Source organism: Protopterus annectens, chromosome 15.part0 (genome assembly GCF_019279795.1).
Source record: "Protopterus annectens isolate FY-2018-M chromosome 15.part0, PAN1.0, whole genome shotgun sequence".
In the NCBI taxonomy this organism is placed as follows: Eukaryota; Metazoa; Chordata; order Ceratodontiformes; family Protopteridae; genus Protopterus; species Protopterus annectens.
In genome coordinates this window covers 653,850,878-653,866,040 of record NC_056749.1, presented here as the reverse complement: position 1 = coordinate 653,866,040, position 15,163 = coordinate 653,850,878, and the positions used below count along the sequence as shown (strand labels likewise).

At 41.0% G+C, this 15,163-nt stretch overlaps 1 protein-coding gene across 1 annotated transcript in view; it reads left to right on the top strand.

Moving 5' to 3' along the window:
- Positions 1–8,076: 8,076 nt before the first annotated feature.
- The window catches only part of LOC122789986 (serine/threonine-protein kinase 26-like), an 809,573-nt gene continuing 802,486 nt past the window's right edge, over positions 8,077–15,163 (top strand). The window contains exons 1-2 of the mRNA XM_044057496.1: positions 8,077–8,544; positions 8,638–8,785. Coding sequence (XP_043913431.1) covers positions 8,744–8,785 — 42 coding nt within the window. The 5' untranslated portion in view covers positions 8,077–8,544; positions 8,638–8,743. The remainder of the gene's footprint in view (positions 8,545–8,637; positions 8,786–15,163) is intronic.

The window sequence follows — 15,163 nt, the reverse complement described above, 5'->3', positions numbered from 1 at the left end:
TGGCAGTGGTTCCATCTCCCCATCACAGTGCTGGACAGTGGTAACAATACTGGAATTTAAGTTATTTAGCCTAAAATGGCTTTGTCCCCAAAGGCAAATATGTTAACCACTTCAGCCACAAAGAAAAAATATACTGAGACTTGGTTGTGCACAGTAGTTATTTTATTTTTAGTGATGTTAGTTTTTGAACAATCAGAAAATTACCTCTTTTTGCAACTATACTAAAATATCAGTGGCACAACTCCTGAAGGAAAGCAAAGTAAAGGAACTTCTAGCAGGCTATTATGTCCACAGGGGAGATGGTAGCAGCTATGTGCAAAATGTAGGATGTAGAGTAAATGTGTAGGAGGCAGGCAAAGGACAGTCAGTTCCATCCCAAGAGGACTTCAAAGCCCAGCAGAAATCACAGAGACTGTGACTTGAAATGACATGTTTGTAATTTAAAGCAGTTGAGCAGATGCAACCGGTGGAGGTTCAGAAAGAGAGAGGGGGGAGCAGGCACAAGCAAATGACAGAGAAAAGCAATGTCAGCATAAAAAGGAGATGATCATCATATGTCAGAGACATGCGAGTCATGATGAGGGGGAAAATTATACCCAAGAAGACCAGGTCAGTAGAAAACTTTCTTTAATATGACAAAGTAGATTATTATCTGGATAGCTTTATAAGGGCTTTTGAAAGGGTGTGTAATCAACACCAAGTTGACCAAGGGTAGTTAGTGAGATGCTTAACTCCCTTGCTCATGGATAAAGCAATTCATGCAGTTTATAACTCAGTGCCGTTGGCTGTTTAAATTATACCATAGTTAAATTATGTTCACTTCGTTATTACAGACTTACACCAGAGAGGCACAAAAAGAAGTTTAGAGAATACGGGAGAAAGGCAGATGAAAGTGAGACTGGATATATTGCGTAAATCAGATCTTATTTTCACAGATGTGTGAGTGGACATAAGGTCACCACATCTGAAATGCTTGCAGATCTTTTGGTCAGGGCACAAAACATTAGTATTATGCCTGAGGACATGAAGGTTTGGTTGGTAGCCCAGGAATGCAACCTTGCTGAGGAGATGGAAAAGGAAATGAAGCCCTACCTGGACAGCAGATTACCTTTACATAGGTGGGGGTACACAGCACTGCACTGTACATGGGTATACAGGAAACCCATGGGGAGTGGCCTATGCTATCCCAGCTGGTTAGACTGGACAAGAGAGAAGCCACAAGATCTGGTATACACCTAGGTTTTGGGTTAAAGATTTCAGATCTAACCAAATGGGGTATGTATGATCTTGTTATCCACTACAGCAGGACAAGAACAAGCCTATCAGGAAGCATCAAGAAAGACTTGCACTATGACAGGGGTGGGTTATTCAGGCCCAACAGTTGTACCCCCATCACCAAAGTCTGTATACTCTCCTGGTAGAAGGGAAGGAGGGTCATTGTCAAAATGGACACAGCTTCAGACATAGCCACAGACAAACCTGCAGTGGTCAGTAGGAGCAATACTTGCCTGGGCAGTCTAATCTAGTTAAGGCCTTAGGTGAGATAGTAGGGGGTGGACCCAGCCAGATTCCACACCTCCATCTCTGGCTGGTAATGTGACTACTTCAGAGGTGAAGATTGTCAGGAGTAGTGAATTGAGACTTTTGCTGCAACAGTTGAAAGGAACCAGGCTTCACCTGGAAAGTGATGCCTCTATGGGAGCGGTAAGTGGCAGTAGTCAGCAAGAACACAAGCCACCACTGGCAGACAGTACCAAACTTCCTTTGGAAGGGGAACTGGGAAGGTCAGTAAGGAGGAGATCAGGGAGTGCCAGCTCTAAGACCATAATTTACAGGACCTGAGGGAGGCAGCCCAAGGAGGCTCCAGATACTCAGGGGCAGAGGACATTCCTCTATTGGGATAGAGGGTAGTTGTCCAGGAAATGAACCCATGAAGATTGACTACAGGAAAATTAGTAAAGCAGTTGGTGGTATCCACAGTCTGCTGACTGGCATATCTTGCTATAGCTCATGATATTCTTTTTGCAGGCCATGTGGTCATAAAGCATACTAAAAATGGTTTATGCAAAATTTGTATTGGTTGGGATTGTAAAGGATGTTATAGGGTACGTCAGATCCTGTGAGTGATGACAGAAGCCTTGCAAGGCTGGAGACACAGTTAAGGCTGCTTTGATCACTTGGCCTATTTCATAGGGTAGATATGGACATAGTGGGACCTCTGAGTACCCCAAGCCCACAAGTAAGAAACATAGCCTGGTAGTGATAGATTATACCACCAGATACCCAGCAGAAGTGGTTTTGTCTCCATTGAAACATAGAATGTGGCAAATGCTCTGCTAGACATTTTCAGCAGGGTAGGTTTTCCTAGGTAAATACTGATGGATATAGGTGCCAACTTTATGTCAGATGTGCTCTTCATGTTTGCAGATGTTTTGTGCAGTAAAACAGCTAAAGACTGCCCCCTACCATCCACAGGCAAATGGTCTGGTACAAGGTTTAATTCTACATCAGAAACACTGTCTAGACCATTTGCAGATCAGTTCAAGAGGGATTGGGAGAAGTATCTCCCCCACCTTCTCTTTGCTTACAGGGAAGTGCCCCAACAATCCAAAGGGCTTCTGCCCTTTGGACTACTGTATGGTCACAAGGTAATAGAGTCCCTGGATTTAGTTTGTGATGAATGGGAGTGTGAGGGTGATTCCCCAAAAAGTCTATTGCAGAATATGTCCTAAACCTCAAAAGTAGCTTTAATAAATTCATAGGGTGGCCCAGTAGCACTTATGGATATAACAGTAGAAAAAAGGCAAGCATGACAGGACAGTCAGAGAGTATTCCGTAGGGCAACAGGTAGTGGTGCTTCTTCCTGTGAGACAAAACAAGCTGCAGGCAGCCTAGGATGGCCCTATTACCAGTGTACAAATGCTGATTGACATCAATTGCATGACCATGTTAGCATTATAAAGTGTTATCAATTCAAAAAACAAGACAGCCTCCCCCATAAATATAAAAGAAGAGGGACTATCTTTTGAAATATGTTAAACCTCCAGACTTTACATCTTCTCTTGTGAATGCATCAAAAAACATGAAAGGCTAAAAATTGTCTTTTTTAGAAGTAATTGCTTGCATATTATGAAGACACATAAGGGTGGAGTCAAGAGAGTGAAGCAAATCTGGCTATTGTAGTACTGATGTGATAAACTTTACTAGGACAAAATGAAATGCTCTAAATGTGTGTTTTTCTCCAAGCCAGCAACAGAAAGCTGATGTCTTGTGATGAACACTGGCAGATGGAGAAAATAATTGTATATAACTATGTGCTGTGGTATGCCATGCTTTGTTATGGAGGAGGCTGTCTTGTTTGTGGCAGATCCATCTGTGGGTACTAGTTATTAATTTATTTAACTTATGACAGTTAAAGGCAGTATGAGATAGCCAGGCAACATAGGTAAGTAAGTGGAGTTTAGATTTTTCTGTAAATATACTTTCTAGTTTTATAGCTTTTTTTACGTTATTTTTCTGTGTGCCTTAACCAATGTATAGTTTAATCTGTGTTTAGTAGATCCATATCATTCTCAACTCAGCCCTCCAACTACCATAGAGGTGACATCATTAATCCAAATGTAATAGTCATGGAACCTTAATATACCCTGTTGCATTCTTCCTGGATGCCATCCCTCAAGTATTTCAGCATTGCACATTCCCATATTTTCAGCCATACTTTTCACCTTCATTGTTCAGGAATTCTTAACAAAGCCAAAAAATGGGGAGGGAGGGAATGAGGTGTGCTATGAAAGTGTAATGCGTGTCATTAATGAGTGAAAGTAATCCTTTGTAATTCAACATAAAATCTTTTTTTTTTTTTTTTACAAAAGAGAGGTAAAATCAGGAATGTTCTACAAAATTTGAGACAGCTGAGTTGTATGTCTCCAAGTGCCAAGTGATCCATTTTAAATAATTAATACTATGGGTCAAGTTAAAGAAATAATTTTGCTTGGGTGCAATCTGTATAGAAAACCCCTTAGGTACTTCTTCGTGGTTCAAGGCTCCTGAGAGCACCCCGGCACTATCAGGTTTTACCTCGTATCATGCGTTCCGGCCCCAAAACCTGGACCGTACCACAAAAGGAGGGGGTGTATCCATATTCATCAAGGATACCCACACCTCCAGGCTGGTGGCAACTCACGAAGCATCAGAGACCATTCAGGTGCAATTAACCATAGGCAAAACTGCTCTACAGTTTGTAGCATGTTACAGGCCACCCTCTCAAACTCAGGAACCCCACACAGCCTTCCTGAAGACACTGGAGAGTATAAATGTCTCTCCAAACACCATCATATTGGGTGACTTCAACTACCCAAACATAGACTGGGAACATTACTCAAGCCCCAATACCCTAGCCCAAAGGTTCCTGGAGTTCATAAACTCAAATGCTATGGAACAACTTGTCACCATTCCCACAAGAGGTGAAAATATACTAGACCTGATCATCACAAACATGGGGACAAAATGCTCCACACGGAAGTATATCCCTCATTGGTGAGATCAGACCATAAACTAATCTCACTGGAGATCCACATCCCGCCCCACCCCCAACAAAAAGACCACAGTGAAGAACTTCTCAAAAGCCAACTTCACACTTCTTAAGACTGGTGTGGTATCCTTCAAGGCCCCTGAGCCATTGGAAATCACAACCCACGCTGCTGAATCCCTTACAAATGCTTTCTGAGCACCTCCAGGATTGCATGGATCAAGCAATCCCAAATAAAATCAAGACCCTTTCCACCAAAGGCAAGCGCCCGATCTGGTGGACCCCAGCCATAAACAAACTTTACAACAAAAGGAGAAAGCTACTACAAGATAGAGCAAAATCCCTAAAAGGGAAGACATCTCTGATCAATACTAGTAAAAAACTACGATCACTCATAAAATCATCCAAGGCCAACTTTGAGAGAAAAATCGCCAAGGACTCAAAAGACAATCATAAGGCCTTCTTTAGCTATGTTAGAAATCTGGGTGGAAACTCCCAGATATGCTCAGAATTAGTCCAAAATTATACAAAAATCACTGAACCCACAGACATTGCAAACATACTGGCAGACAGGTTCAGTGAAAATTTCTCCCCTCCCCCCCCAAAAGGAGAAATATCTATCCCAGCAGAGTGTAGCCTCCCAATCATCTCAAATGCCCAGGTGAGAGCTGCTCTCTCTAAAGCTAAAAACACAGCATCAATGGGACCGGATGGTGTCCCCGGCTGTGTGCTACGAACTCAATGAGGAACTAAACCCACACATAAGGCTGCTGTTTAATCTTAGCCTTACCACAGGATACGTACCCAAAGAGTGGTGTACGGCAACTGTGGTCCCACTCCACAAAGGCGGTGCTTCTACGGACCCTGGTAATTACCGCCCCATAAGCTTAACAAGCCTGGTCTGCAAAGCTATGGAGAGGATCATAATGGAACTCATAAATAAAGACATAGGGGACCTACAGACATTGGCTCCTACCCAATTCAGCTTTGTCAAGGGCAGATCATGCCTCTTGAACTTGGTCAACTTTTTTGAAACAGTCACCAAGGCCATTGATGAGGGTAAGGCAGTTCACACAGCCTACCTTGACCTTGCAAAAGCTTTCGACACAATACCCCACTCGGGTATCATAGAAAAGCTCACCAGCTTAAATGTAAACCCATATGTCACAAGATGGGTTGCAAACTGGCACAAGGACAGAACCCACAGGGTTAGAGTTGCTGGTGCCATGTCAGACTCCAAGCCGGTCACAAGCGGTGTCCCACAGGGCTCAGTCCTGGGCCCCCTCTTGTTTGGCATCTACTTTTCAGAAGTGCAGGCAAACATAGGAGGATTGTGGCTGACAAAGTTTGCAGATGACTGCAAACTGGGCACCATAGTTAAAAATCCATCAGACACAGATATCCTTCAGAGGTGTCTCATAGAAACGGATAACTGGTGCTAGAGCCATGGCCTTAAGCTAAACGCCAAAAAATGTATAGTCATACCCTTTGGTAAAAACAAGGTAACCCCAAGTTACCACATAGGTGGCAATCCATTAAGCACAGAAGAGGTTATCAGGGACCTGGGGACCCAAGTTGACAGTAACCTTTCTTTTGACACTCACATTGCCAAAGTGGTTAGGAGAACCTTCTACATTGCCCACCTGATTATGAAGGGATTCACATCCAGATCAAGGGAGGTCATTGTTCCCCTGTACTCTTCACTTATCAGACCAATGATTGAGTACAATGCCCCATTCGAATGTATCTTACCCGACACCTGCAGCAATTGGAAAGACCCCAAAAGTTCCTCACCAAAAGGATAAAGGGGCTCAAAAATATGCCATATGCTGCCCGACTGAAGAAACTCCAGCTCTATTCAGTCGCATACCGTCTGCTCAGAGGTGACCTGTGCCTGACATACAAGGCCATGTCCAACCCGGCATTAATGGACATGCTCCACCTCAAAAAATCCAAATCCACCAGAGCCACAAGAGCAAGAGACTTAAACCTCAACACGGATATAAATAGGATGTGCTGGAGGAACAGATTCATCACCCAGAGACTCCCTATGCTGTGGAACAGAATCCCGGTCCATGTGAGACAGAGCACCTCGCTGGCTCTGTTCAAGAGGAATCTTGACCAGTAGATGGGAGATCGTAGGTTTACCCCGGGGATCATCTCTGTATCACTGCTGGACAGAGGCACGGCAAACTAATGGGTATAGTATTCTTCAACCTAAGGGGTGGTGAAAGCCACACAACTCTGGCTAGGCTTATAAATGCCCTAGGGCAGATAGCCTAATATGAACCTATGAACCTATGGAAACAATATCTGCATGACCTTGTTACAAATATCAGTAATGATCTCAGTTTGGCCCAATGGTCACAAGTCAACTTGACAGTAAACCGTCTCTCTCCCTGTACTCCCACATTTCTCAGAATCAGCCCTAAGCAACAATTTATGAACTGGACTCACAAGATGTTTAGATTCCATTGTTTTACCATGAACTTCACTTAAGAATTTCACCCACTGAGGCCAGCAATCTGCTAGTAAAGTAATATATTTCATCTTAACGAACAGTCTTCAGCCGTTTGTATTTAATTTGTTGGTTATGTAGTTTGTTTGCCATGAAGTTACTGTCTGATCAGGAGCACTTTAATAGGTAACGAGTTGCTGCCAAGACTGATTCTCTGGCACTCTCAGAAACAATGTAGCATTATCAATTACTCAGTCTTTTTCAACAGCCTGCAGCTATCTCCCTTCTGTGTTCTCAGGGGGGCCATTCCCCACCTCCCACTTCCACACTATCTGCACTTGCCCTTAAGGTAATTTTATTTTGCTTTTTAAGTGTGTGCATCTTATTTCTGGGATGTGCTTTACCTGGGCTCTCCTGCACTTACGTCTCAATTGTCCAGAATTTTGCAGAATATCCATGTTTGTCAGATATTTTTTATCTTTTTCTCAAAATGTTGCGGTTTTCTGGTAAATCGATTCAAGTCAGACATTTCTTGAGTTTCAGACTTCATATCCTTGAGAAAATGCGTGTTAACAAAACCTGTTATTCAAACAAGAATGATAGAATCACAATTACATTGTGCAGGATTGTCCCGAATTTCTATGGTTAACAGGTTGATAAGTTTGCTCTGTACATACCACCACATGTGTAGTAATGTACTGCTCTTCAGATATGTATAATATGCCTAAATTGTTATTTTATAACCAAATAATATTGCTTATGATTAATTTCCTCGCCTGAATATCACAAAACTGTCAGGGTGTACAAGAGCCTGGAAAGTCACTCACGCATAGCTAAAAACAGATGGCTTGTAAGGAACATAACTCTCCTCAATTAACACTGAATGTCGTGCTACATAATGGACAAACTCAAAATATGTAACATGCAAGTACAGTCACAGAATTTACCCTGGGATCATTTAAGTGTCTCTTACATTCCCTTTAAGACCTTAAACGCCCTTAAGCGCAAATGGTTATCTTGGTGGAAAGGCGTGAAATCAAAACATGCAAGCCTTCACGCATGAGGGTGACATCACTCGCTGGAAAAAAAAGATACATTAACTCTTGCCTTCTCCTGGAAACATATAACAAGTGCAAGTAAAAGGGGTTTCTCTGTCCCCAGGTTTAAGAAGTACAGCATTCACAGAGTTCTGTAAAGTGCTCCAGCTGGCAGGAGAGGCACCTCCGCGGGATCGTGCTGTCTAATGACGTGCGCGGAGTTTGATGCTGGCGCAGACAACAGCTCCACCCAAAAAAGCCCGGCCACAGCAACAGACGCTCACTGCCAAACATGGCGTTTACCGTGTAATCGACGTGGGCTCCTGCCCTGTACCGTACATTAACAAATCATGTTGACAGTGACTGTCCTTCTTTCTACACCTTTCTAAGTGCAGAACAGACAAGATTGAAGGCGATCCCTCTTCTGTTGCCTGTCATATAAAAACAGTGGGACTAGAGTGTAGTACCGGTGAAACACGAGACAGGCACTTTGCTCAGTAAAGGGAGAAAAAAGAGTGAAGGTAAGTTTCTCCCAGTGGAATGCAAAGTGAAGTAATTAGAGTGACTGATATTCCACTATAGACTGTGCTAATCTTTACTCTCGGGATTTGTAGACACAAGCAAGTCTGAACGTGGGGCCCCAGGGGAAAGGAGAGCCTGCTATTGGGGTGACAATCACGTAAAAAGGCTTTTTTTGAGGTAACCGTGAAGTGGGTAACGATGGCACTGTTTCAGTCGTCAGTGAAAGTTCCTGGGATTCAGGTAAGGAGGCCTGAACCTTTAACTTCCTAGTTTAATCATACAAAATACTGCGCATGTTTTTTTTCCTCCTGAAGTTGAACAAAGCTTTTACTAAGTAGTTTATTCTGCTTACTGTTAACGTGTTTATTAGACGTTTAATTGTGCTGTAACATAATTTCCTTTCTCATTGAAGAAAACGCATGACAATTGTTAACATGACATCAGGTATTCATTAGATGGAATTTCCCATGCCCTTTGCTCCGTACTGTGGTTTCCTGTGTCAGTATTAACCTCCCTGCAGAACAATCTGTTGTGCTTTACAGGTGGTTGGGTAAAACGCACACACAGAGCAATATATGTAATTTACTACGGTGCTGCAACATATTCTGCAAGGGAAGATGTTTCTGATTTGTAGTTGTACACAGATTTAAGTTTTGATAATACCGTCGGTTTGTAGTTCTCAGCGTGGTTACATAGTTCTGAGAGGGAGGAAGATGTTTGAGGCAGTGTTATGCATCCCCGAGATAAACTGAAAGGGAAAGCTAAAAGTAGAAGAGCCACAGTAAAACGAATAAGTAACTGTGTACCAGATGCAGGAGTTTCTTTGATACACAGATCAGAGAGTTATAGGCTGTGTCAGAACTTGTTTCCTGTTGTGTGCTAATCCTGCAGTGTAATAGGATGGTTACTTCACTCTTAAAGAGCTTTCCTTTAGGTGAGATGCACAGTGACTGCAGATTCTGTTTTGGGGATAGAAATGAAAAGCTGACCATGGCTATACATTATACAGTAGTGAAATTGAAAAAAGCATGCAACTTTTAGATCTCCGAGCACATAACTGTCTTGTGTTATGCCTTGTATAAAGCCCTCACTGTTTTTAACAGCAATTGTGATATTAATTATTGTTTGGAAAATTACATCTGCACATTTTCTTTATCAAAGCCCTGTTTCTTTAATAGATCCTAGTATCACCTATCCAGATTCTGATGACAGTAGTGAGTATTGCACCCCTGAAGTGATTTTAAACTACCTTTTAGACTTTTTCATTTGCTGTACTTGCCACCTGTTGTTACAACCATCTTCTGCACTGGATTAGATGCAGGTCCTCACACCTTAGGAATTGATTGCTTATCACTAACTGAGCCATGTATTGTTTCATATGAAGTCCTAAACGGGTGACCTACATATAGAATGTGGGAAAGGGTTGCCATCTTTTTCTAGTACATTTCTTGTTTGGCAGTTGAGAGTGGAAAACATAACAAAAAAATCTCCTTATTGTTGCAGAAAAATGCTATTTTGCATTAGGTAATTATATTATGGTAGAAACAACTGAAATTCTGCCATAATGAACTTTTGCCAAAGGAGCAGAGAGAGCGGGTGCTGCAAATTCTGCTTGTGCGAAGAAGTTGTTCATAGGTTAGTGCTAAGTTAACTGCCCTTGCAAGCCATTTTAAGTTTAGCCAATTGTCCCTTGTGAGACTCAAACCCTGCACCTTATGTTTGTAAGGCAAACACCTTAACCAGTAGTCCACTGTCCCAACTCTTAGTAATTTTGCTGGAACTAGAAGAAACTAAGCCTTGACTTACAAACTGACCTTATTTGATAATCCAATAGTAGTGACTTTGTTTCATAATTTCATTCTGCAACAGAGACAGACAAAGCACTGCAAATTCTGTCCACCATCATAAATGTAGACGTCAGGGTGTGTCTGGTATCAAACCACTAATGCAGTTTCAGCTTTCTGAAATGAGAAACCAGAGCATAATTTTCATGCAGCCATTATTTCTTACTAATTGAACATTATGTGATGACGTACTGTTGCCTGTCTGTAGAAACAAGTCAAAAGCTAATCCTGCACCCCCCCCCCCAAAAAAAAAAAGAAAAGGAAATGTAAAACTTTCTATACAAGAATAAAGGTTGCAGGACCGTTTCTAACAGAAACTCTAGTGAGAATTCTGCTCAAAAATTTGCAAAACGTAACTTTTTCTAAATGCTAGCTTAGCTTGTTAAAGACGTGGAATAACGTCTAACATCTTTATCCTGGTAAACTTCTACTAATGTGATCTCGAATTTTTTACAGAGAGCTTGTAACTGTAGTGTGCCTACTTAATATTTTAGTCCAGATTTTCACTATGCTATCTTTGAGACACAGTTGCTGGGCTTGTAGTCCTGATTTGAAAGCAGTTTTATATGGTGTCTACAAAATCACTTTTTGCAATGGAAATTTGCATTGCTAGTACTGTTAAGTCATGAAATAGGCCCTTGAGATTAATGCCTAGGGGAAGAAGTAATTTATTTATTGATTTTATGACTTTTAGAAATGTAATGGCTGTTTTTTCCTGTGTTATGGCTTGGATCATTTTGTGTGAACGGACTGGCTTTATTTTAAGGATGAGGAAAGTTCAAAAGGCAAGGGAGAGCCAGTGAGTAAGGTCTTATTTTTCTACTGTTGTCCACATTCTTGACCAAATTGGACTAAACGTCTGTGGCAGCATAGCATCACCCATGATGCTAATCTCCATCTGTGTATTTATTTTATTTTACATTTACTGGAAAAGTCCACCTGGACACTTTAATTTTCAGCAGAGGCCCAGGGAAAAGCTGCAGGTTACAGACATGTCTGACTTAACAAACATTTCAATGTTACAGCATTCCTGTGAGTACATAGAGATTAAGTTACAAAGATTATATAGACATACAGTGACCATGATTAAATGAATAACATCAACAAATTAGTACAAGCATAATTGTTTGAGAACCAGTTAAGTAAAGGTGTAATATACGTACAAGATACTAACAAGTTAGCTTAATGCAGTTAATGAAAGATTCATTGTGAATTTTAATATTCTTATAAGGTGAATTGTAGTGAATTGAGAGGAGGTGCTTACCCAGGAGAGTCAGAGCATAACTAAGTGGTCATAAAGTGTGATTTTAAGGTGTTTTTAACTTGTGTAGTAGAGCAGTTGGAGGTGAGTAGCTTATCATATTTTAGAGATAGTATTGGAGAAGAGAGACCTCTCAGCATCGTTATTGGTTTTGATTTCGGAAGTGTAAGGTTCTATTGGTGGTGTATGGTTGAATTAGATTTTGAAAAGCTGGGATTTTCTCAGGGTGATGGGATATTTTGTGTGTAAAGGTTAGTTGATTAAATTGTAGCAGCTGAGGAACTTCAAGCCAGTTTAGCTGTTTGAGAGATGTACAGTGATGAGTCCTGTATATGGGGCCTCTGTTGCAAACCTGGCTATTTTATTGTAGCAAGATTCCAGTTTGTTGTCTGTCTTGTGGAGATTGGTTAGAACTGGGGAGGCATAGAGAAGTGTAGATAAGAGGTGTGTCTGAGCTATTGTGGTTTTTGTGTGTTTTGTGAGAAATTGCTTGTTCCAATACAGGAGACCTAGTTTCGTGCAAACCTTCTTGATAGTTTGTGCTATGTGAATATCGAATTTCAGGTTACTGCCAATTTTGACTCTGTAGTTTTGGTGTGGGTTGTTGGGGTGATCACGGTTTTTAGACAAGCTGTTAATATGATGGGGGAATCTAGATGGACTGAAAAGAAGTAGTTTTGTTGGGGTTAAGAATGAGTTGGGAGTTTGTGAGCCATGTTTGGACAGATAGAAAGGAGTCTTGGGTTAAGGTGTAGAGGGGTCTTGGTGTAGGAGCTGCACATATTAGCGTGGAGTCCTCAGCATATTGTACTAAGACATTTGGTGCAGAAGTAGAGAGCTGGTTAGTGAAAAGAGAGAACAGTAATGACCCAAGGATGGAGCCTTATGGAATCCCCAAGGCAACATGAAGTGGAGAAGGTTGGTGTTGACATTGTACTGCCTGTGCCTGCTGGCATCCTGATAGTTTCTCTACCATCACATGGTTCCAAAGCTACCTAAGCTTTAGATTGGAGGGAATGTTAAGTTTATTATGGTTAATCGTATCAAAGGCTTTGGATAAGTCCAAAAGATGGTAGAGACATATTATCCACTGTTTTCTATAATGGTTAACTGTGTTGGTAAAGGACATTAGAGCTGTGGTGGTGCTGTGGAAGTGACTAAAACCATGTTGAGTGTTAGTAGTTTGTTTTTGAGTAGGTAGTCTATTAGTTTGGTATGGAAAACGCTCATTTCCAAGATTTTAGCTAAGGGGGATAGGATGGCAATTTGGCGGTGATTAGTGAGTTCAGTGGAGTTACCTCCCTTGTGTGTTCAGTGGAGTTACCTCCCTTGTGTAGTGGTAGAATGTGGGAGGCTTTCCAAATAATGGGGACCTTGTTCTCTGATATTGATCTGTTTATGAATCTGGTTACCCAGCTGTAATCCTGATCATCGGGGTTGATTGCCTTTAATACTGGCAAAATGAAGTTCACTGGAGGTGAGCATCAGAGGGAGAGAGAGGTGCTATAGGTACTCACAGAAGGTAATTTACTGCTTGTGATGGTGACCCTATCCTCTTTGTGCTGATGCTTTTACTTGTAAGCCAGTACCTACTGCTGGGTGAAGTCTAGCAGCTTAGGATAACCAGTATCCAAACAGGCCTACATGTCAGGCCACCATTCTTACATGTGGTCTCCAGAAACACTTTCAAGAATGGCCTACCTTAACCGAGCATGTCATTCTTAGATGATATACTCCCCTCCCCCCGAGAAACCTCAGCTTCTGGAGCTGCATGACCCACTAATCAAATTCATGCCACCTGAGCTGGCTGTTCATTGGTATTTTAAGGTTGGTTGCCTTTGTATGTGTATTGGCTCTCCCATCAGATTGCTGCTGGTGAAGAGTCTTGAAGTAGGAGGGTGGTTTTATAACCTGGAAAATAAGATATAGATAATCTTAGGTCGTGTGATACTGGGGAGCAGCTGCTGACATCTGAGTAATTCAGGCAGTCAAACCTGTCTGTCCTGTTAGTATGAAATCTTTGGACTTTATTGAAGACACTGCTATATGGGGCATTGTGCTGTATGATTGGCTAAATGAATATGGTACAGTGTGAGGTGTACAGAGGAGCAAAGACCTCACTGGAGTGTCTTGTAGTCTCTGCCAATATCATATATATGGCTTGTGTGGATGGCATTTCTAACTATAGTGGTTACCTTGTTAGTGAAGAAGAGATTTCTGTCTCTGTACATATAACCTAAATAACAATTGAGCATTTTTATTTATTTTATTTGTTTTATTTGCGCAGGTATGTACATACATGACATGCATACTTTAAGTTCCCTTAGCAGTCTTGACAGTGAAACAGGAATTGATGAAAAAAACTCTGTATCTGCCATTCCCTTAATGCGTTATGGAGAAAGGGAATTTGCTCTACTAAACGTAGATTTAATGTAACAAGCTTTAATCAAAGCTTGCTTTAAAGGCTGAAAAAAAAACAGGTGTCAGAAGTTTTAAGCAGCATTTACTGTTGCACCTTTTTATAGAACATTGGAAACCTAAATGTTTCACTTAGACTTTTAAACTAAACATTATTTCTTGTTTTTTGTTGTTGTACCACAACTGTAATATTGGTGTCATTTTGTGACTCTTGACATCACATAAATGCCTTTTGTACCATATAGAACAGTGAACATCTAAATGTTTCAATTAGGCAGTTAAATCAAACTCTCTTGTCACTATTTCAAGTTGTTTGAAGCTTTACTGCAACATTTGCTACTATTTTGCCAGTCTTTTGTGACTTCACTTAAATGCCCTGCATAACGCCATATGTATACCCTGTGACAAAAGCTAGCAGATCCTAGTAGCATTGTAAGTACATGTAAATGTCAGCTTAAATATTTGAAATTTTATAGTTAACATTATAGTGTGCAATCTAGTCTGTATATTCCCATTTCAGTATCTGTGTTCTCCATTCTGTATTAGTACTTGAAATCTAGCACCTGCCTTGTGATAATACAAACTCCCCCCACAAGTATACCATTCTAGATGTTGTTTTGCCATACATAAATTGTAGCATGTATTGCCTCATGGTGATGTGTTAGCAGTGTCTTTGAACAAATCATTTTATTCTGTCAAGACATGTGTAATTCAAATATGTTCAACATTTGTAAATGTCTTTGGCCTAGCATATTGTTGATGGGATTCCCTAAATGCAACATTGTGTAGATGGAGTTCTCATTAACTTGTCACTATGCAGTTGGGCTGTGGGTACAACATGACATAAATAATGCTGTTGTAATTTGTGTCTCTGAGATGAGGATTATGTCAGTCTGTTTTGTAGTGACTCATAATTGCTAAAATAAGCACACAGTTTAATACTTCTTTGTGAATTTATTTTTTATTGGACCACTTATTTTCCAGTGTGTGTCCTCTTAAACCATTTGATGAGAAAAAGGCTTCCAGTATGTAACTGCGATCTCTTAATTGGAGGCAGAAGACTTCTCACTAAGAGGGCTTGTCAACCCGGATTAT